Source organism: Babylonia areolata, chromosome 26, assembly GCF_041734735.1.
Source record: "Babylonia areolata isolate BAREFJ2019XMU chromosome 26, ASM4173473v1, whole genome shotgun sequence".
NCBI classification, from domain to species: domain Eukaryota; kingdom Metazoa; phylum Mollusca; class Gastropoda; order Neogastropoda; family Buccinidae; genus Babylonia; species Babylonia areolata.
This window is the reverse complement of record NC_134901.1, coordinates 36,416,452-36,440,020: the sequence shown is the minus strand read 5'-3', so window position 1 is coordinate 36,440,020 and position 23,569 is coordinate 36,416,452. Positions and strand designations below refer to the sequence as shown.

The window sequence follows — 23,569 nt, the reverse complement described above, 5'->3', positions numbered from 1 at the left end:
ACATCATCACTACATGGCTCAGAGATACCTGCCACCGAACACACCCACACATCATCACTACATGGCTCAGAGATACCTGCCACCCAACACACCCACACATCATCACTACATGGCTCAGAGATACCTGCCACCCAACACACACACACATCATCACTACATGGCTCAGAGATACCTGCCACCCAACACACACACATCATCATCACCACATGGCTCAGAGATACCTACCACCCAACACACACACATCATCACCACATGGCTCAGAGATACCTGCCACTCACCACACCCACACATCATCACTACATGGCTCAGAGATACCTGCCACCCAACACACCCACACATCATCACTACATGGCTCAGAGATACCTGCCACCCAACACACCCACACATCATCACTACATGGCTCAGAGATACCTGCCACTCAACACACCTACACATCATCACTACATGGCTCAGAGATACATGCCACCCAACACACACACACATATCATCACTACATGGCTCAGAGATACATGCCACCCAACACACACACACATCATCACTACATGGCTCAGTGATACATGCCACCCAACACACACACACATCATCACTACATGGCTCAGAGATACATGCCACCCAACACACACACATCATCATCACTACATGGCTCAGAGATACATGACACCCAACACACACACATATCATCACTACATGGCTCAGAGATACATGCCACCCAACACACCCACACACCATCACCACATGGCTCAGAGATACCTGCCACTCAACACACCTACACACATCATCACCACATGGCTCAGAGATACCTGCCACCCAACACACACACACATCATCATCACTTCATGGCTCAGAGATACCTGCCACCCAACACACACAATCATCATCATCACTTCATGGCTCAGAGATACCTGCCACCCAAAACACACACACATCATCATCACCACATGGCTCAGAGATACCTGCCACTCAACACACACACACACACACATCATCACCCTCAGAACATGGTTCAGAGATGCCTGCCACAAAATCCTGCGGTCATTCTGGGCTAGTCTTGAATTACTCCCAGGGTAATTTGTGGCTAGACAAGATCGACCACCACCACCTCTATTCCCCCCAGTTGGAAATCAGCTCCTTCTACAGGTTTGATCAAGCTATAGAAAAAGTTTGGGGGATTGTTCTGGGCTAGCCTTTACAGACTCCCCCTCTCCATAACAACTTCACATGAAAACGCAAAGGAATTCTACTTTAACAGCCTGTGTTGATTCTAACTTGGCCCAATCAACCCTGGGTGGGCATTTCAGGCTAGCCTGGAATGACAACATAAATCCATCCTAAGGGAAGGTGGGCAGGCAAAATCCAACAAAGGGGTGGGGGTGAGGGTGGTGGGGTGGGGTCACTTCTGATTAGCTAAGTTTACCCCTGGTGGTCATTCCAGTCTAGTCTTCATAGATCCCCCTGGGGTTAATCTGAGCTAGGCAGATTCGAGACTCTGGTGTGAAAACCAACCGGGGTACAGACAGACTGCTAGAAGCAGAAGAGGGTACGTACCCCCAACAAAGTCCTCCAGGTCGTCACGGTCCTGCTGGTCAAAGACCTCGTCCGCCATCTGGTTGTCTATCCACTCCATCCAGCAGTCCAGCTCGCTCACCATCCCTCGGAACCGTGGAGTGTCTGAAAAATAATAGGCTAGAACATAATGACTGTACCATTCTGCACTCATCAGGAGCAAGGAGGCAGGATGGTTAAGAGAGCTATCTGCTGATACAGTGTCTGCGCAAGGTCTGGGTTCGAATCCCAGTCTAGCCCTTTCTCCAAAGTTTTGACGAACATTTTTAAACTGAGTGTCTAGTCATTTACAGCAGATTCCGTCATCAACTCCAAAGATAACATCACACCTCAGGCAGCAGCTTCCAGAATTTCTACAGAGGCTCTGATATTTTCATTGTTTTTGTCCAACACTGAGGAGTCAGACTTGTAAGGATTATCAGTGACAGAGGAATGATCAAACCTTAACTGAGCTGCTAACCCCTTTTTTTCTCTCTCCGTTTTTAACTGACTCTAATAATTTCTTCTACTTCACAAACCTGACATGTATGATTGCAAGAGTGTAACATTCAAATTCTCATAGGTTTTTTTTTCGGAGAATGTGTGCCTTGTCAGATGACCAAACCATATTTTGTTAAAAAAGTAGGGGGTATGTCTTATGCATTGTATCCCCTTGTAGGACAGAAATCATTGTATATCTGTATCTTTATCTATATAGCAAAGTTGGTTGGGTTTTTTTCCAAATAAGGTTTGTTTAGTTGTTGCACTTGTTTTCCACCCTATTATCTTCTATGTTAAAATATATATCTATAGACAGGCAGACAGACAGATATAGACATACACACTTATGTAAATAGATAAGACAGATAGACAGACAGATAGATCGACAGACAGATAGATAGATTCAGATAGATAGATATATAGGTAGACAGACAGAGATGAAGATATAGTAAGAATAAATATGACAAATACTGAGATGTGAATAAATATCACTGACCTCCAAAAATAAATTATCGTTTGTTTACTTACATTCTTTGCTGATAGCAATCCTGACCAGTCGTGGTAACAATTCAGGAATACCCAGCAACAGCTCTGTAAAACAGAATGCAACTCAAGCTCAACAGTATGTTAAAAACAAAATATAGACATGTGAGACTTCAAAATCAGTATAAACATCCTTTGAACCATCAAAAGCAGCAGCTAACTAAGGAAAATCAAACGCATGATGGCCTATGTTGTGTGCATGTTTCAGAGTGTGTGTTCTGATGCTCCTTGTACATTTAGGACGGGCCTTTATCAAGGTGCTGTGATTCCAACAGCAATATGAAAATTACTCAGTTAACATTTTAGGCCTGTGCCCATTATAGCTTGACAACATACACACACTTACACAAACAAATGAAATAAAAATCATACAAAAGATATACAAATATTGTACATTTTTAACACACAAAATGTTCCTCAGGGAAGAAAGTTATCTTACTTTTGAAAGTCTTCCAGCTGATGTTTTCCAAGTAGCATACAGAGCTTTTTTTTTTTTAAGTAAAGCTTTTTGTGTGCATATGTTAGTTACTAAGTTATTGCACAGTATTTCATCAGTGAAAGAATTCCCTGATCACCTTTTTATTGCAGATTAACATAATTATTTACAAATTTAAAGATGTCACTCTCCAATATTGTACAATTCAATCATCCTTTGAATGAAAAAAAAACCCACACCCTTTTTAATTGAAAAAAAAGGAAGAAGAATGATAAAATCCCTCCAAAACCTTGAAATATATAACACATAACTTACCTTGATTTATATCCCTAAGGTTGACGAAGCCTTTACTCCTCTTCTGTTTATTTTGGGCAAATACTGCACAATCAGAAAATACACAGTCATTTCATCACTGATTGAAGTACTGCTCAAAGTTCTTTTTTGAGATTTTCAGTTATGTCAGACAACGGCGTATTTTCAAACATGTATAAAAATTTAAAAAAACAAACAAACAAATAAACATGACAAGAACTCTAGCTTTGAATCCATTTTGCAACCAAAGATTACGGTGCTGCTGTGTGCAGTTTACAGCTAACAAACAGACACTGAGGTCCAGCCTCCTAGCAAGGAAAGCGAACAGTCCAATGCAATGCACAAATGCAACTAATGTTTTCACAGTTGCTTTACCCAACACTACCACTGGGAAACTGTTGAACCATCTTCTCATCATCTATGTATTCCGCAATATTTTTATCCCAAGTTCTGTTTCAGTTTAATGAGCATCAGTAATGATCTGACCAAGACAGAATGAGGTAAATATGCTAGGTTTTTTTTTTGTTTGTTTTGTTGTTGTTGTTGTTGTTGTTGTTAAGGTAATTATGCCCTAAACATGCATTCTCAAAAAACCAGAACAGAATCATGTACATTCCCCACACCACTCAGATGATTATTGTGTTGTGCGCTAGCATATAATAACATGTATGCACTGTGCATTTAAAAATTTCTTAGGGCATTTTTTTTCACCTTTCCTTACAGGAATATATTAAAAGACCTAAATATCAATCCATAACAGATACAGCCACTCTATCAATACACACTTAACACATCAATCTAAACAAATATCTCCACATTCAATCCACTCTAAAAATATGAGAGAAAAAAACACAGAGGTAAGAATGGGAATGGACAACAGCAATAAGAACATACATGAAGATTTATTTTCGTAGATATCGAGGTCCGAGATGGCCACAGCCAGAATACGACAAAAATTGGCAAGCTGGGTGTCCTCTAGGCAACATAATAATGCTCTCAGATTGTCTGCAACAGAAACATGTTTTTGCTCTATGTCAGATATATACTATATATAGTCCTTGCATTCACATATATCCATGCATGCACAATACACTCATATATACAAATGATATAATATATATATATAGCGAGAGAGAGAGAGACAGAGATATCAAAATCTATGAGAGAGAGATAGGAAGTCAATTAACTTGACACTTAGGATATTTAAAACACAGAAAGTGTACACACAGAGACATGGCACACACAAATGCTTAGACATTATGGACATTACTTTTAAAGTGTGTGTCACTTTTCATGTGTTTTCGTTTCCTGCACATTCTCTTCTCTGATTTTCTCTCCAAGACATTTCAGATCAAAACAAAACAAACAAAAACAAAAGAAATACACTGCTTGAGAAAACATCTCACATGTCCCTAGTTTACAATACAAATGCTTAATACATAGAATTATGCGAACTGAATTTTTCAACTTTCAACTCATGGGATTTGTATGTAGCTCTGTGGCATTACAGGGATGGCTGCAAACTCAAATCTATTCAATGAAATAATACACTGAATATGTAAGCAGTGATCCTGATAATTGATAATTACTGGTAAAATATTCCCATACAGTGGATTTGAGGGACTGCTTTTATTTCGTTTTTCTTACAGCATACAGGTTTGCCTGTTTCTACATCCTACCCCAAATCCACTAATCTTCACACAAAAACAATGCAGATGATGACAAAAATAAATCAGCACTTGTAGTTGCAAAGCTAACACTCCTGCTGATCTTGATGTACATTCTTAGGTAGAATCATTCTACGATGCACAAATTTTCCAACCAATTTTTGCTGTGTTGCACTTTTAAAGCCTGCACACTGTCTGGCTTCATCATGCATTCTGAAAAAGTCTTGATCTCTTTACATCAAGTTTCATTTTAACTCTTTTTTTCTTTGCATCAGAAATTGTTTTGCTTGGACTGGTTTGGCAATGAATTATTGGTTGAACATCTTGGGACGAATGTAAAAAGACTGGTTTCAAAATCCTTCGTGCAATCACTGATAACAAAAGACTGGTTTTCAAAATCCTTTGTGCAATCACTGAAATGTAATCCCAACCCTTTTTATTTCGTTACTGATCAGCAGTGAAAGACAAATGAGCCAAGGAGAACTGACTTATTCTGTGCAGGTCGAGGACGTCCTTGCGTGACTGGAGCATGTCCTCGATGAGCTGACAGGCACTGATGTAGGTCTTCTTGTAGGCCAGCAAGGTGAACACATAGTTCAGGATCTCGTCACACTCCAGCAGCTTGCTGGCCACTGTCTCACCCACACGCTGCAACAGTCCTAGACACTCTCATCGCTGTGACACTGTCTCTCCACAGATACACTTATCTTTAGTACACATACGCACTTCACTGTCCTAAACAGTATGCAACATCAGTTGAGAAAAAGCCACAAGGAAACCCAAGCAGACACCTACACACATGTGCAGACACTCGCACATGACAAATCTCATTATAAGAAATGGTGTAACCAAATGCTGATAATCAAAACAATGGCAATAACAAATCTTAAATTTTCAAAAAGACACTAATGCTAAAATATGATCACAACTATCTGGAGACTGATCTAGTCATTCTCCTTTCCATGACCCAACTCAATGTCTTGTCTCTCAGCTGAATGTCCTACTTCCCACTGTCCACATACCCCTTTCTTTTATTGGTGAAAAACTGAAACAGAGTTTATACTCACTGCTTTCACAAAAAAGAGTATGTGCCATGATATAATTTTGCTTACAAGCCAAAAAGATAACTGTATTCACAGAACAAATGAAAACCTAGAAAACAGTCTATGGCTGCCTTAAAAGTCAGGATTAAAAATGGCTGTATAAGTAAAACCCCACTTGTAAATGTATACAAGTGAAGGTGTAATCTGCAGTCCACACATGCAGAAAGGACAAGACAAAGACAGAGCAAACAAGAGAGCAGTGTACCGTGGTGGTCAGTTTGGTGAGAACCTCCAGAATGACACTCTTCACCCTCAGGCCCTTTTCTGATTCCAGTGTCCCTGTTGGAAAAAAACAACAACAACATACCATTACCACACATCTTTTACCCCGTCCCTGCTGGTATGATCAGGTCATCATGACTGTCGTGAAACCAGTGCCCCTATAATTGTCAATAATCAAGTCGGGACAGATCTCATCACTTTTGCTACTATGCCCCTATGATTGTCACGAATTGAGTCAAGACAAATCTGATGCTACTGTGCTGCTACAATTGTCAGGAAAAAGCTTATGCTACAGTGCTCCTATCAACATGAATGTAAATATGAATTACAGGCTTTTTTTTTTTTTTTTAAACTGTATTATTGTCTTTTTTGCAGACAAAGGATCTAAAATTACCACGAAGTTCCTAAAAAAAATCTGTAAGCTGCAGGACAGGAAAATATGGCAAATTCACCTTTACAAGAGCTGTTGCTATTTTTCAAGCTGCCTCACAAAATTGCTAAACTTTTTTTTAATATCGATAAAGAATCAATTGCATTATGCCTCCATAAACAGTGCTGTGTATAATCATAACATTTTTACTGACTGCGAGTGTGAACAGATATAAACAAATCATCTTCAAATATGTACTGATACCCATTCACTTACTTTCACCCATGGAGAAAGATATTAGGAAAGGCCCACATAATTCAAGTGGTGGACTAGAAGAGACAAACTGACAAATAAGGTATACATGAAATCAAACATTAAATTACCGACAGGTTTACTGACCTTTATTTCGTTCAGCATAATGCAGCCCATATCCAAACATTAGTAGTCTGATCAATACCTGAAAAAGATGAAAAGAAATAGTCAACTTTAAGAACTGGGTATAAAAATCTACACTGGAAAAAACATGCAAATAAACCAGGACTCTTCTGTAAAAAGAAATTCTGAGTCTCTTCCTCTGTACTTTGTAATTTCTATTAACCTACACAAAGTACACACACACACACACACACACACACACACACACACATTCCTCAGCATAAATCTGTACTCATATGTCTGTTTTAACAGTGAAGCACGACTTCCTTATCAGATATCTATTGATATCTTAAGACAGTGAGACAAAACAGCATTTCATATGTATACAGATAATGGACAGACAAGAAAGCATTTACAGACAATGGACAGAGACAAGAGGGCGGCTACAGATAATGGACAAAGACAAGAGGGCAGCTACAGATATGGACAGAGACAAGACAGCAGACACAGAAAGCAGACATGTGCAGACAAAGAGCAAAGAGCAGGAGCAGACAATGCAGACATAAAATGCTTAGATGGACAGAGACAAGAGATCAGACACAGACCATGGATGAAAGTCAGATGCAGACAATGGACAGCCATCAGATGCAGACAATGGACAGAGACAAGAGATCAGATACAGACAATGGACAGTGATCAGATACAGACAATGGACAGAGACAAGAGATCAGATGCAGACAATGGACAGAGACAAGAGATCAGATACAGACAATGGACAGAGATAAGAGATCAGATACACACAATGGACAGAGGCAAGAGATCAGGTACAATAGACAGAGGCAAGAAATCAGATACAGAGGCAAAAGATCAGATACAGACAATGGACAGAGACTAAAGATCGGATGCAATGGACAGAGGGAAGAGATCAGATACAGACAATGGACAGTGATGAGATACAGACAATGGACAAAAACAAGAGATCGGATACTGACAAAGGACAGAGACAAGAAATCAGATACACACAATGGATAAAGTCTATAGAGATCAGAAACAATGGACAGACCAGAGATCAGATACAGACAATGGACAGAGACTAGAGATCAGATACAATGGACAGTGATCAGATACAGACAATGGACAGAGACTACAGATCAGATACAATGGACAGTGATCAGATGCAGACAATGGACAGAGAATCAGACTACAGATCAGATACAATGGACAGTGATCAGATGCAGACAATGGACAGAGACTACAGATCAGATACAATGGACAGTGATCAGATGCAGACAATGGACAGAGACTAGAGATCTGATACAATGGACAGTGATCAGATACAGACAATGGACAGACTAGAGATCAGATGCAATGGACAGTGATCAGATACAGACAATGGACAAAGACTAGAGATCAGATACAATGGACAGTGATCAGATGCAGACAATGGACAGAGGCAAGAGATCAGATGCAGACAATGGACAGAGACAAGAGATCAGCATCAGCACAGACAATGGATAAAGACAAGATATTAGATACAGACAATGGACAGACAAGATATCAGCAAAGATAATGGACAGAGACCAGAGATCAGAAGCACACAATGGACAGAGACAAGAGATCAGACGCAGACAACTGACAGAGATCAGATGCAGACAATGGACAGAGAGAAGCGATCAGATGCAGACAATGGACAGAGATCAGACACAGACAATGGACAGTGATCAGGTGCAGGCAATGGTCAAAGAGATCAGAGACAGAAGCAGACAGCAGATGCAGGCAATGGACAGAGATAAAAGAGCATGCTGCAGGCACGGAGCTCACCTCAACCCCACCCAGTTCACAGAACAGCTTGGCAAACTGCTCCTGGTCCTCATCCTGAGGACCTTCTTCATGAGTTCTCCGCGGCTCAAAGTTCATCAACTTCCCCAGAAGACGCTGTCAACACACAACCATGAAAACATAAATAAAACTATAGCAATAGAGTAAAAATAAAACATGCAAACAAACTTAAAGAAGCAATGTAAAAAAACACACACATTATGTTGGTTACAGATATATACACAAATTGACAAAATAATAAAATGGGATTTCAGCACAAATACATGCCACATCCAGTTTGATATTGTGATAATATTCAGAGTTGGGTAACAGATAAACTTATCATGTTGACTACAGCTGCTACATCATTGTAATCCATGATCAAACAAACAGAATATGCAGTGTTATCTGAGTAGAAACAAATCCTCTAATAATTGCTCTTCATATAATCAAATAATGAAACCAATTCCAGGTAGTACTAATGCCACTCATCAATTTATTTGTTGTCTAGGTCTCAAGCTAGAGTAGTTTGAACTGCATGTGAAATTATTTAACTTAGAATTTGGGAAGTCATTAAATTGTTACTACTCCTTCTAACTTTATCATTACTATCATTATTATTATTTGAGTGAGAGAGACACACAGAGAGAGAAAGAGTGTGTGTGTGTCAAGTCAAGATTTTATTTTATTGTGTGTGTCACCATGTGTGAGTGTATGCATGCATGAAAGAGGGGAAAAGGGAGCGATAGAGGGAGAGACTAGAGAGTGAGAGTGTATGCATTTATATGTCTGTGGGTAAGCCTGTGTTAGTTTGTACGTCTGTGTATAGTGTGCATTTATAACTACATATGAGTGTATAAATGTGTATTTTTGTGTGTGCTGACTGCAGCATGTACGCTATGCATATATGAGCATGCCTAAAGCCTTGTACACACAACAAACCTTCAGGACAGAAAGACAACTATCACAGTCACAATTCATCACACTGCTGTACTCATCCAGCTCTCTGATCAGCTCTGGCACCTCTGGCTTGGGACACACCTTGTCCATGATGTGTACTGGCAACTGCACACAAAAGATGGGTTTTTAATTTCAGTCACTTAAAATAAAAAAAAAATTACTGCTGTGTACTGTAATGGTTAGGGAAATTATCATTACCTCTGGTAAATAAGGTTGAAGACCTTTAAACTGCTCCAATGTAAAAAGAAGTTTGTCTTCAGCTTTTCCGTTTTGAGTTCTGATGGAAAAATAACAACTACTCCACATCAATTTTACATCACACAAATAAACACACCAGAAGACCATGAACACAGTTTCACTTTCAAGTTTACATAGATATACTTCTTATGTTGCCCTAACATCTGAATCAAGAAGTAACAATAAACCCCTCAGTTTAGTGAGTTTCAAAAAATAGTTATCCATTGGCCTACTCCAAATTTTGTAATTCAAGCAGTCACTGAGTCAGTCAAAAGAACAGGGCAGAACAATCCAGTCCACAGACACTTCATGCTGATTCTTAGTACCCATCCTCAGTCTGTAGTAAGCACACCAGCAATAAAGTAACCCTGCCAGCCAGGTCATGGGGCATCTGGCTGCTAGTGTCTGGAATTTAAGTTGCATGCGAGAGAGAGAGAGAGAGAGAGAGAGAGAGAGAGAGAGAGAGAGAGAGAGAGAGTGTGTGTGTGTGTGTGTGTGTGTGTGTGAGCAAGCAAGCGAGAGAGAGAGAGACAGAGATAGAGACAGAGACACAGACAGACAGAGAAAGAGATGGGCAGACTGGAAAGTGGAAACAGAAAATATACATTAAAATTAAATAACTTAACCCTAACAGAATATGGTATTCGCCATTTGAGAGTAAACCGCTCACAATATATCAGTGCAAACAAAAGCAAAAGGAAATTATAAAGTTAGTTCAAAAGGGTGTCACTCTTAAGTTCAAAATAGCAGACATAAGGACACCAAAACAAAGAAATGTCTTGCGGTATTCACATTTCAAGAAATCCGCTCACTATCTATAATCAGATAGTGGGGGGAAAAAAAGTGGTGGTGGGGGTGGGGGGGGGGGGGGGGGGGGGGGGGGGGGGATAATATTAAAATCAGTGTGCAGCATTTACCTCTTTTAGTAAGTTCCAAGTTGAAAACATAGTCAAATGAAAAATTTCTTACTCTTCATGCAGTTATGACCACACACACACATATAAAATAGATAGATATGTCTATAGATATAAATAGTGTTTTAAATCAGCAGAGAGAGAAGGAGGCGAGGGTGTGTGTGTATGTGTGGGGTGGGGGGGGGGGGGGGGGCGAGGGGGTGAACAGGAGCTCAAAGTCAAATTATGACCCACAGTGTGGAATGGTTAAAGGCCAAAGCTGACAGTTTAGGTTGCCAGAGGTCAGAGTAAAGATGAAAACGAGACACCACTGCTCAGTGTAAACAAAATCTACAGACCAGATTCTTTCCCCATATCCAACATCCAGAAATGGCTTCACTCAACTACTGACACTGTGACAGCCTGTCAGTGAAGCCAGAGCTGGTGTGGTCAGACACAAAACTGTCCAACTACCATTTACAACTGGAGATTTCAAGTTGATTTTTACTACCACTGTACCAGGTGGTAGCCTGCTAAGAGGGGGCATGACTTCTTCAGTTCTTCCACTTGTATTTCGTTCAGCTAATGAGAAACTGATCACTCCATTGCAGAGCATTTTCATGCCATACTGATATTGTTTCATAAAGTTCAGCTGTAATTAGTGTAAAGCCAAGGGCTGGTTTGATGAACAGTTACTAGCAATGTAATGTAGTTTACTCAATTGTTCTGCCTTGTCAAACAACTTATTTATTTAATCGTTAGAAAACTTCTGGCACTTAAGTTTTACTCTCTCTCTCTCTCCTTTCCTTTGCTGGTGGCAAGCAGTCAGCTGTTTATGTACTGTATTAATTATTATACTTTCTTTTGTTACAACAAATTTCTCTGTGACATCAGGGCTGGAATCATTTTGGGTTGCTCTCCTGAGTGGATCAATAAACTCAATAATACCCCCTTCCAAAAAAATTTATCAATTCACATACTTACAACAGTTTGTACATATCAATACATCATGGTGAGCCAGCATGTTGAAGTGACATTAAAAAAAATTTTTTTTTTTTTTTAAATCCAAAATGGCTCCTCCTCTTGAGACTTAATTTAGAAGACACAGACAAAGATCCTGCCAACTGCTGGGAAAACACTGCCACTATCTGCGTTCTTCTCTCCACTTCCATGGGTAATAGTATTACATGAGCAATCATCCATACAGTTTCACAATGCTTTCTGCACTTATCTCTCATCATAACTGAGGCAGCTGCACAGAGACAAACATGATCTGTGCACAATGCAGCTTACTTTGTTTCATGAGACTATTTTCTTTAAACAGAAAATTTTAAATTCTGAGTTGTTGTTATATATATATATATATATATATATATATATATATATATATATATACACACACACACACTTTTTAGTTTAATTTTTTTTAATTCCTTGACCTTTTAATGGTGAATGACTCAATCAGGCAAGTTTTGTGTCCATGAAATATTATGATTCCTTTTCAGAGGTTATCAGTTTCCTTTTCTGGGTAACTCAGCTCCACTCATTTCAATCCAATTTCATTTTCAAAGTCAGTTTCAGTTTCAGTAGCTCAAGGAGGCGTCATTGCGTTCAGACAAATCCATATACGCTACACCACATCTGCCAAGCAGATGCCTGACTAGCAGCGTAACCCAACGCGTTTCAAAGTCAGTAGTTGCGCTCTAACGCAGGCATCTTGTTGAGTATTTGTGTTAACTTCTCTGGTAACTACACTTCTGCTCAAAACCCCATGATGACAAATGCTAAGTCTTAGTTTACCCTTACTGCCAAAATACACCCACTAAGTCTATGCCAGTATTTAAAAAAAAAAAAAAAAAACAATAAAAAAAAACCCTTTCAATTCAGGCATATGATCAAGTTAAACTTAGCCATAATAATAATAATATTAATAATTATGGAAATCTATATAGCACCTTCCAATGCTCAAAGTGTTTTACAATAACTTCAACAAGTAATGCAAAAGGAACAATAATATGGTATGGTATATAATGCATAACGATAACAAGTACATGTCACACACACACACACACACACACACACACATACGCACACACACACACACACAAATGCACAGCGGCGCATTCATGCACATATCTGCACGCACACACACATATGCATATATGCGTGTGTGCATGCCCACCCACAAGAATCAATATAATTTTTATATATGTAAATTCAATCCTTTGACCCCTTTTGGAGCATGGAAGATATTACGTAACAGCAACAGTATTTTACACCAAAATTAAACATAAACAGCAGTTAAATACATCGATATAAACTATCACTGTATCAAACACAAAATATATTAAACCACACAAATAATGATAGTTTTTTGTGTGGGTTTTTTTTATATTAAACCTCAGGACAGTACAGGCTTAAGTCAACATTTTTGCAAAAGTTTAACAGAATTTTTTACAGACAGGCTCTTCTAGTTCTCAAATAATCATTGACCTTTTTTTTTTTTTAAATTGATGATCATATTGCAACATTCTCTTCAAAATCTTTCTTCGGCAGAATCAGTGAAAATGTTTTATACTATATAATATAGTTCTACATCATTTATGTCATAATTGTGTAATCATAATACATCATTTACTTTTATGAGATCACAGGAGTCATTGTTTAAACATTTGTTGTATTTTCAGCATCAATGGTCTGAAAGAGCTTGTTCTTTTGTGTAATATTTTCAGCATTATTATTTTATTTTATTTTTTTAGATTATACTTGGTAAAAATTATGTACACCCATAATCATGGCAACAAAGAGATTAACACTAATAATAGTAAAATTCTTACTTTTTAACACACACACACACACAGAGAGAGAGAGAGAGAGAGAGGGAGAGAGAGAGAGAGACAACAACACTCACACTCCCCCCTTTCTCATATACACACATACAACACATCACACACGGGCGGCCGCACTCACTCCCCCTCAATCTCCTCAAGCACACACATCACAATCAAGTAATCAATCTGGATGGAAACAGCACATTGTTAAATGGTAGTAAAGGGATAGGTCAGTCATAATAATGGGTAACGTGATCATCTATTGTATTCTTTAGCCTGACCTGAAAAACTCAAGGGACTGAGAACTCATGTGACTGAGAGTATGGCAGTGTTTCAGAGCTAAGCAGATAGCCTGAGAAAACAAATAGCTTGATGGCCAAGTTCTTTTCTTGTTAAGGTATGGAGCTGAAAGAGCCTGGTGTAAGCAGAGTATCTAAGGGTCATGGAGGAAAAGTATGGAGAAGTTCAGACCGATACTCAGAAGCATCAGGCATAACAAACATTACACATATTTATCAGTACCACTTATGTTGAACAACATGTATACATGGCTCACACACCTGTATAAGACAAACCTGTAGATTGAGATGATCATGATGTTCCTCATGTACACAACTCAGCATCATTTTTCATATCAACATTTCAAGGGTGAGAAGTATGCTATGTCAGTCATTTCAGGACTGCACAGCAAAGTGCATGCAAATCAAATTGTAATTTGTATTTAGAACTGGACCCTAGGTGTTGCGTTTATATGCCAAAACAGGAAATGGTTTATTTTAACATACCCAAATACCCTTGCATGAAGGTCTGTTAGTAATACTAGTACAAAATTGTTTCTAAGCCTGCTTATTCATGACATAGATATTTCATGCAGAGCCCTGCAAATCAAGTATTGATGCATGGTCTTAATGTAGATATCTCAATGAGAGCTGCAAGCTAAATGGGATACCAACTTGATTTTTATCACTGACTGAGTGATGAGGGGCGCGACTCCGTTGGAGCTTGTTGGCGAGCAGTGTCTGACTTCTATTTGTATTTTTCTTGGTACTGTGGCAATGTACGTTCTAGAGTTTCTGCATAGTGGATTGTTAGAGAGTGCGAAGTGCAAACGTGTGTAGAAGATCATGGTTTACACTGACTGAAAGGCATATTTGATTTTTAAATGAACTATGATCTTTGTAGTTGCATACTTTGTGAAGGGAGAGACAGAGAGAGAGAGAGTGTATGTGTGCGTGTGTGTGTGCGTGGTGTGTGTGTGTGTGTGTGTGTGTGTGTGTGTGTGTGTGTGTGTGTGTGTGTGTGTGTGTGTGTGCGTGCGTGCGTGCGTGCGTGCGTGTGGTGTGGGAAGATGTGCAATGTGGCTTGGCTGACTGAAATGGAGAGGAACGTAAATTTCAGTAATCTGTATATTTGTATATAGCTATTTCCATTTGGTGCCATTTAATTTATCTTTTTATTTTTTAAATTTTCTATTCATTTTATTTGTTTGTTGTTTTCTTCTTATGTTGGACATGTGCTGCTGCCAAAAAGAAAATCCTATTGTATTGTGTATTGTGACTGATCTTATCAAACAATAAATCAGAATCTGTCTTTCAGATGATCTCTTTGTAGGAAGTAAATGTTTGATGATCTCTTTGTAGGAAGTAAATGTTTGATCAATTACAAACATCTTCTAGAATTCACCAAATCACAGACTTCTTCCTTTAACCGAAAACAAAATCTGACATTTGGATAAATGAAGCAGCATTAAAGGTCAACAGTCCAACAGCCTTTTACTGCCACCAGGACAGTGATCTCATATGAAGTCACTGTGTCTCTTGAGGGAAGGTGGGGCCCAATCCTCTCCCTGCACCATTTTAACCTTCCATAACCTAAGTCAGGAATCCATCCATACCTTGGTAGATTGAGAAAAATATCATAAAGTGCCTTTTTCTTATGACACAACACCATGCCAAAATAGGCCTCAAAGCCTGATCACTGGTGAACATGGGATGAGAAATCTAAGTCTGACTCTGCCATGGTATACAACTTTTACAAGTACAGAAATATCTTGAAACAATACCTTGTAGTTGTATGTACACATTAATGCTTACCTTATTTTAAAAAAATATACACAAAAAATATATATATACATATAAAACCTAAGCAAGATTTGATACCAACAATTTTTCAAGAATGTACAACCTACTTAACAATTAGTTCCATAGTGCAAGTGATTTCACATTTCAAAAAGTTCTGTTCGCTTTTAAAAACTTATAACTAAGCACACTGCATGCAATTTATCATAGAACACTTGAAAATGGTGCACAACTAGATCCAAGAATTTATAACCATAAAAAGATCCTTTTTCCTTCAGTTGCTTTGCTGTTATTCCCAGCCAATTCATGATCATTGCAATGCTACAAGACCTTGGAAGGTCCTCCCTGCAACAACGCCACCAAACAGCCAGACTGACCATGCTGTATAAAATCAAGCATAATTATGTAAGCATGGATTCACTGAAAAAAAAACTGGTATCACCACCACCACGGCAGCGACACACCCACACTGAGCAGCTGGAGCAAATCTTCTGCAAAACTAGATATAGGCAGGCTGGTTTCCTCCCACGTACCATCCAGGATTGGAACGCCTTGCCCCAGAGAGCTGTGGTGGCCAGCTCAGTCGACACCTTTGTGTCGATGGTCTCCAGGTCTACCAGAATATGCCTTTTTTTCTTTTCTTTTTTTAAAGAAACCTATGTAGACCTAAATGTATCTTCCGCAGACCCCCTTTTATTCAGTGATAGAATAGTCAGGTATTGACTGTGATCACTTTACAAAGGAAGGGAGGCAATGACAATGGAACAAATGACAATAATCAAAAAAGCATAGTTTCCTGGGATCCACAACATAATGGGAACACATCTATGTTATCCTTTATACAACTAAATGCTTAAAATCTAGGTCTACATCCTGACTTTTCTCATTTTTATCTGTAGATATTCTGAAAAATTCATGTTCTGAGTCACGTAGTGTGGTACATGGAACTTCATGTGTGTCGCAACAATGACAACGCAATTGTGCGTTTCTGGCTTTTTAAACTATTTCCTTTCAACATACCAATGTCTATACTGTCTAACTAACTGTATAACTTAACTCCTTCATCTGTATACAAACAATCTACGTATCTATGTGTGGTATTGTCAAGGACGAACGTGCTTTGTGTCCTTTCTGGTTTCATTATCAAAGCTTTCGTTTGTTCATGAGCAGACTTCCTCTTGATCAAATGACACATTTACCTGGCTCAGTCTCTGGTACCCGTATCCATGATACTGCCAATGTTCGGTCGCCTGAAAAACTGATGATTTCCTTTTAGTTCCTCTCCTGTTTCTTTGAAACCGATCCATTTTGTAGAGTTATAAATTTAAGAAAATACTTTGTACTTCCCGAAGAGCTACTCAAGCGCTAATTTTTGCACGCATGCGCAGAGGCAAGCCATTCTTTCAGTTACGTATTCTTTTGTCTGGTAAAACAAAACAAAAAAGTTCTAAAACTCTCTCTGGTCACAATTCGTTTTGTGGTGCATACTTATAATTTAAATGTTGACAGCAAAGGTATGGGAAAATTCCTTGATTTCTGATATGCTTAACGATTAATTCGTAGTTTCGAATAGTCTCGTTGACTGCCATTTGAGTTGCCCTTGGAGAATTCAAGCTGTGAGAGGGGAATCCCAAACTGGGGACTCAGTTGTTGGACTGGTTCAGCAAGTTTTTCTTTAAACGCTGTTGAATTTGGTTGTTATCTGATTTCAGGTTTGATTCAACTTTTATTTTTATTTTTCGAGTGGTGTTTGTAATTCATGTGATGAACACATGATAGCTGTCACATGATCAATAGCAGACGATTTACGACCTGGACTGCAGCAGACGACGCAACTCGAAGTTGACATTCGACACGTCGACTCATAATTGGAAGATATGTATATTGGTTGGAAAAGCAAACCGACTACACGTTAAATAACAGTTAAAGATTGTTGTATTTTGTGTGGGTTTTTTTATGAAAAAGAGACGACAATGCATTGTACATAGCCTTTCCACTGATAGACTGGTCAAGGATACGTGACAGTTGGTGATGATCACTTTCTTTCTTGGAAATCACGGGAAACGAGGCTGAATCTGACACTTTTTTTTTAACTTTGTGTTGGCGTTTGTTGTCTGCTGTTTGTGATGGGTGTGGAGGGGTACCAGTGCGAACTGCAGTCTGACTCGCATTTTTCTCCACAGTTCAGTCAAAGCCTTACCCAGAGTCTCCTGGACGACAGTGAGCAGCGTGTGTTTCAGGACCACTGTGCATCAGAAACTATCATTTGGGATGACTGGAAAGAAGCTTCATTCGGCTGGCAGCTGGTTGTGCCTTACCCGAAGTATGCTACTCATCGACACAGACCGCGACCCCGCAAATCCGAGCTGTCACTCGGCAGGAAAGGGTCGATGAAAACGCAGTCTGATTTTCGTTGCCTGACTGATAACAATGATGATGGCAGGTTTTGCCCGTGGAAAGAAAGCGTTGAACCAGTATCTTATTGTTACATTCCTAACAATGGGTGGTATCGCAGCATTAAGCCAGGACCGACTAAACTGAGCAGGGAAGTGCAGGAATGGATGGAGGGAATGCTGGCCTCAAAGTCAGCTAAATCAATGCTGGCAAGGCAGCTCCGCAAAGCTGCTGACAACAACGCCCAGCATACAAGGTCAGGAGATTCTGTTCCCGTAGTGAGCAATGAAGCTGACACACAGTCACAAGCTACAACAGACATGATCCAGAAACGTGACCGGGAAGTAAGCTTACTTTCGTTGGGAAAACGCTGCGGTGCCTTTCCTCGTCGGGTGAACCAGAAGGACAGAACCACAGAGATCTTACAATTCGCGGCAAAACGTCTGCAGTCCCAAGCACACCAGTTAAAGTCTTCTAATAACCGTTTGAAGGCAAATTGCAATGGTTATTTCTCTGCATCACACACCGAGAGTCATACCACGTGTAACTCTGGTGTATCAAGGAAGTCGACATCAGAACTGACTTTGCACGACCATTTCCCACTGAACGCGACTGACAAACGTCAGTTGACAGAGGCATATTTGCCAAATACTACAAGACTTAGCATTCAAAGCAAAAATCACCAGCGTTACGAAGAAGACTTGTTCACGTTCATTCCAATGTGTAGACAAGAGACACTCCGGCCTCTGGCCAAACTGACCCCAAAGCAAAAAGAGACGGAGGAAACTTGTGGTCAGGAGAAAAGACTCTCTCCACAGACGGACTCAAAAGGAAAAAAAGAACAGTCCAGTCTCCAGGTGGACGTCATCGCCCCGGCAACTGCCACGGTGTACCCACCAGAGGAGTCTTGTGGCATCCGAACAGCACGATCTGCCATCGCCAGAACTAACTTGCGCATCGAGGAGATGAGGAACAGTCCTCTCCGTTCCTCGCATGCAAGTGGAAAAGCCAGGTCTTTTTTCGCGCACAAGGGGAGTGGACTGGCATTGTTGAAAAACGGTGTGTTGCGCTACACAGTAACAAAATAGTTGACTGAAGACATAGTCATGACAAACCCCATGGGTGCAGATCCCCAGAGTCTAAAGTTCTCCCGAATAATGTTTTTCTTTCATTCAGGCTCGTAGGAAATGGACAGTTGTGAGTTAATGATTTAAAAAAACAAAAAAAAAACAAAAAAACCCAAAACACAACACTTCTTAATTAAAGGGCGCACGGGGAATGTGTAAGTTGGGGAGGGGTATGCACTCGTTAGTTGTTGTGCTAATGCCGAACATGTGATCTCAAAAACTGTGATGCTTTTGGCCCATGTACCCCGGCTACATGATAAATTATTTGTTATGATCCACATGCACACGTAGTCTCTCTCTCTCTCTCTCTCTCTCTCTCTCTCTCTCTCTCAAGCGCGAGCGTGTGGGAGGGGTGGTGGTGAAGGGGAATGTTTATGTATTCACTTGTGAGAGTGTGTGGCTCAAACTCATTATTCTTCCAGTTTATACCTTAGTCGACTCCTGATTATTTATTGTGAGAGTGTGTGACTCAACTGAACTCAATACTCATCCAGTTTCTACCTTATTTATAGTATTTAGTCGACTCCTGTGTGAGCTTGCTTCTGTGACTGGATGTTTATATTGTGACTGTTTTTATCAGGCCGTTGTTTTGAGACAGCAATTCCGTTTCAGTTAGCCTTTACAAACGATATTCCGGCAGTCACAGAAGCTTTCCATGTCTGAAAGATTTGATTGAATTCTGAACAGCACACACGAAAATATATATTGTTTGAACCGTCTCTAGGAGTTAAAAATGAGAAAATGGCGAGTCTTTATCATGTATCTTAAACCTATCGATCTAAAGCACAATGATGCTTGCCAACAGAGCAAATGAATAAATACTGTTTTTTTGCGGGTGATAGATCTGTTATGACTTCGTTGCATGGGATCAAACACGTTGAGAAACGTGTATTAGCCTACTTCAATCAGTGTGCTTGAGCAGCGAAAGCGGAGCAGAAACAGCAGACTTCTTATACAGGCCAGTGTATGTTGAAGCTCTGTATTGGAGCTCATTGGTCATAGACTTATGTTCACAGGCCTAATCACAATTTAATAACAGCTTCAACAGTAACAGTAACAATAGCCTTAAATGCAAAGAACTCCGTCTAAGCTGCCGTGGCCTCGCTAATTCCCTCCACTTAGAGCAAGCTTGATGTCATTGGCCCTTTTCCAAATCAGTCGCCAAACTTGTTGGTTGATTGAGCAAAACAGTATCTGATAGTTTAGTCATGCTTTTACGGCATTGCAGGATTACCTGTTTGTCGTGTAGACATGCCAAAACAAACCTTTGTTGCCAAAATTGTGCGGCATAAATTCGCTCAATCGAAGTCTTCCTTCCACAATTTACCATGCACGACTTGTGAATTACATTCTTTTCTGAAGTTTCTTTTAATTAAAAAAAAAAAAAAAAAAAAAAAAAAAAGAAAGTTAAAGAGTTTAAAGTACCGTTTTCACCCCACCCCAACCCCCACCCCCGAACCTTCCCCCTCCCATCTACCTCTTTCCCACCCTTCCCCTGTGTCCTCAACTCACCGCCAGACGATCCGTTTTGTATCTTGTTTTGTCTACGTTTGTAAGTTGTTTATTCAGCAGACGCCGTTTTTGATAAGCTTCCTTTGATCTCTCCCTTTACCGTGCTCTCTCTCTCTCTCTCTCTCTCTCTCTCTCTCTCTCTCTCTCTCTCTCTCTCTCTCTCTTCTTTTTCTTCTTCTCCTCTCTATCTCTCTCTCTCTCTTTCTTCTTCTTTTTCTTCTTCTCCTCTCTCTCTCTCTCTCTCTCTCTCTCTCTCTCTCTCTCTCTCTCTCTCTCTCTCTTCTTCTTCTTCTTCTTTTTTCTTTCTAATAATCTTTTCATTTTATAATGATTTGATCTTTTCAATGATAATATGTGTCGTTGTGTCGTACTTAGGTTGTGTACATGTTTTTATTTATGCGCTTTATTTTCATGTGTAATTGTGTGTGTGTGTGTGTGTGTGTGTGTGTTGTGTGTGTGTGTGTGTGTGTGTGCGTGTGCGTGTGCGTGCGTGCGTGTGTTTTGCTATTGCCGCTTTGTTTTTTTTCCGCTTTTCTTTCTTGTTGTTGTTGTTGTACTGTCTTTTTTTGGGGGGGGTTGGGGGTGGGGGTTGTTGGGGGTTAAAAACATTAATTACTTGTGATATAGCTGTCTGCATGATCTTGCTCACTTTTTACAAGTTTTTAGCTGATTTTGCTGTGAAATCTAGATAAAATGTCATTTGCATGGAACGGCATCATGATACGTTGAAACTGCGGAAACTGCATTTACAAGTGCCTTTTGAAAAAAAAAAATTAACTTGAAAATAACGTCTGTTTTGACCCTTTTTTTCTTTTTTTTTTTTGGTCTTAACTTGGTTCATTGTTGTGTCGGTTGTGTGTTTTTTTTATTTTTATTTATTTATTTTTTAAAAATTATTATTCCCAAGTGGTTGACTGATGTTTTACACTCTCTTCATCGGAGTAACTTTAATCAAGGTTCTGTTTTATTGATGATTTGGTCTGCATCATCTCCAATTTTGTTGAATTTTTGGTTCATATTTCCGTTCAGTGTAGAGCAGGCATATTCAAGAGGCGCCGCCAGTAATTCACTTACTGTTTTGCTGATTTTCTTATGGAAGCAGTTAAGTTGTTTTCTTAGCTTTCCTGTCAATTGTCAATGATTTTAAATCCTACATCGATTATCAAAACCATGTTATATTTCACGATTTTTTTTCAGCGTAAATCTGTTTATGGTAGTCCTGATGTGTGGATCCATTTGTTTGTCGTTTTGAAGTTTTTAAACATACGACAGGTTGCTTCTTATGATCACCTGAAAAAACAACAACACACTGCATTGCTGACTGTTTGATGTTTCAAATTATTCTAGTCATTCGTACATGAAAAACCACAACATCGTTGACTGTTTGATGTTTCAAGTTATTCTAGCTATTCCGATTTTCCAGTTTTCTTCCATGCTCAGTCGATAAATGATGTGTCTTGAATGTCTCCATGATTTGTTACGTATTATACGAGTACTTATTTCGACTATATTTCCATCGACTACCTCTCACTCCTGCCCCCAACTCCCACCCCTCATTCCCCCACTCCCTTACTCCCCAACTGCCGTGCCTTCTTTACAGTATGATATTCATTTTCTGTAGAAAATTGGTTTCATTCACAGGACTGATGTTCTATTCCAGTGATGAATAATCAGGGCTTATAAGGCATCCTTGTTTTATCCCCCTCATCGAGGAAACACGCTGGTATCATCCCAGAATTTTAATGTTGTATATCTGTATATGTGTGCGTGACTGAAACTTGAGTGAATGACACAGGAAACGGATGATTAGCTCCTAATTGGCAGCCGTCAGTCGGCTCTACCAAGGTAGGCAGCCTGTTGTGCAAATGACCCCGTGTTTGCAAGTAAGTATCCATATCATCATCATTCCCAAGTTGTATTGTATTGTATTGTATCCGTTTTGAACAACGTTGACTTAAGCCTTTTGTTATGAGGCCGTAAGGTAAATATGTCAAGTGCTTCCTCAAAGCACTTAAAAAAAGAAGAAAAAATTATCAATGCTTTGAATATATTCAAAACACCATTCCTGTTTTGTTTTCACAAAACCTGTTTGATCTAAATTGACAACTTTTTTTTTTTTCCTGAAGCTTATTATAGTCTAGATGCCATTGTTTTGTCAAAATTTATATCTTGATCACTTTCGCCTTCATAGTAGTTTTCCAGGCCGTTTCGGTTCGAGGATTAATATGTATATTTTTTTATGTGTACTTACTTCGATTTGGCTTTTAGATTATGGTTATCATGATTGCAGAAAGATGTAAATTCACCGCTCCATGTCTGGTGCTGATTTCTGTTTTATTGTTATATTGTGTATGATCCATGTGAAGTGTTATCGGGAGCCTTTCTGTTTTCTTTGATCTCAGTCTCTGTGTGTTTTTCCTTTTCTTCTCTCTCTCTCCCCTCTCTCTTCTTCAGTGGCTTTCTCTCTTTCTCTGTCTCTGACTCTCTCTTTCTGTGGCTGTCTCTCTGTCTCCCATTCCACGTGACGTTTCATTCTTTTATTTAAAGAAAAAAAAAAGTCATCCACTATCATAACTGACGTGCAAAATGTTTCATGATAGTCTCTGGACTGTGCACATCATTTGATGTAGAATGTTGATACTAATACA

At 39.4% G+C, this 23,569-nt stretch overlaps 2 protein-coding genes across 2 annotated transcripts in view; one reads left to right on the top strand and one right to left on the bottom strand.

Moving 5' to 3' along the window:
• LOC143300750 (short transient receptor potential channel 4-associated protein-like) overlaps window positions 1-17,258 on the bottom strand; it is a 40,538-nt gene extending 23,280 nt beyond the window's left edge. Inside the window, exons 1-10 of the mRNA XM_076614656.1 lie at window positions 17,088-17,258; window positions 9,832-9,954; window positions 8,893-9,006; window positions 7,096-7,153; window positions 6,310-6,383; window positions 5,490-5,649; window positions 4,229-4,339; window positions 3,338-3,400; window positions 2,572-2,634; window positions 1,546-1,668 (exon numbers count right to left, since the gene is read on the bottom strand). Of these exons, the coding sequence (XP_076470771.1) occupies window positions 1,546-1,668; window positions 2,572-2,634; window positions 3,338-3,400; window positions 4,229-4,339; window positions 5,490-5,649; window positions 6,310-6,383; window positions 7,096-7,153; window positions 8,893-9,006; window positions 9,832-9,954; window positions 17,088-17,195 (997 nt within the window). The 5' untranslated portion in view covers window positions 17,196-17,258. The remainder of the gene's footprint in view (window positions 1-1,545; window positions 1,669-2,571; window positions 2,635-3,337; window positions 3,401-4,228; window positions 4,340-5,489; window positions 5,650-6,309; window positions 6,384-7,095; window positions 7,154-8,892; window positions 9,007-9,831; window positions 9,955-17,087) is intronic.
• A 309-nt stretch (window positions 17,259-17,567) lies between these two features.
• On the top strand, window positions 17,568-19,480 carry LOC143300684 (uncharacterized). The gene has a single exon (XM_076614531.1). The coding sequence runs from the start codon at window positions 18,015-18,017 to the stop codon at window positions 19,368-19,370; it is 1,356 nt and encodes a 451-aa protein (XP_076470646.1). The 5' UTR covers window positions 17,568-18,014; the 3' UTR covers window positions 19,371-19,480.
• The last annotated feature ends 4,089 nt before the right edge of the window (window positions 19,481-23,569 follow it).

Coding starts and splice junctions, on each gene's coding strand:
- LOC143300684 (XM_076614531.1), top strand. CDS start 18,015: ATGGGTGTGGAGGGGTACCAGTGCGAACTGCAGTCTGACTCGCATTTT.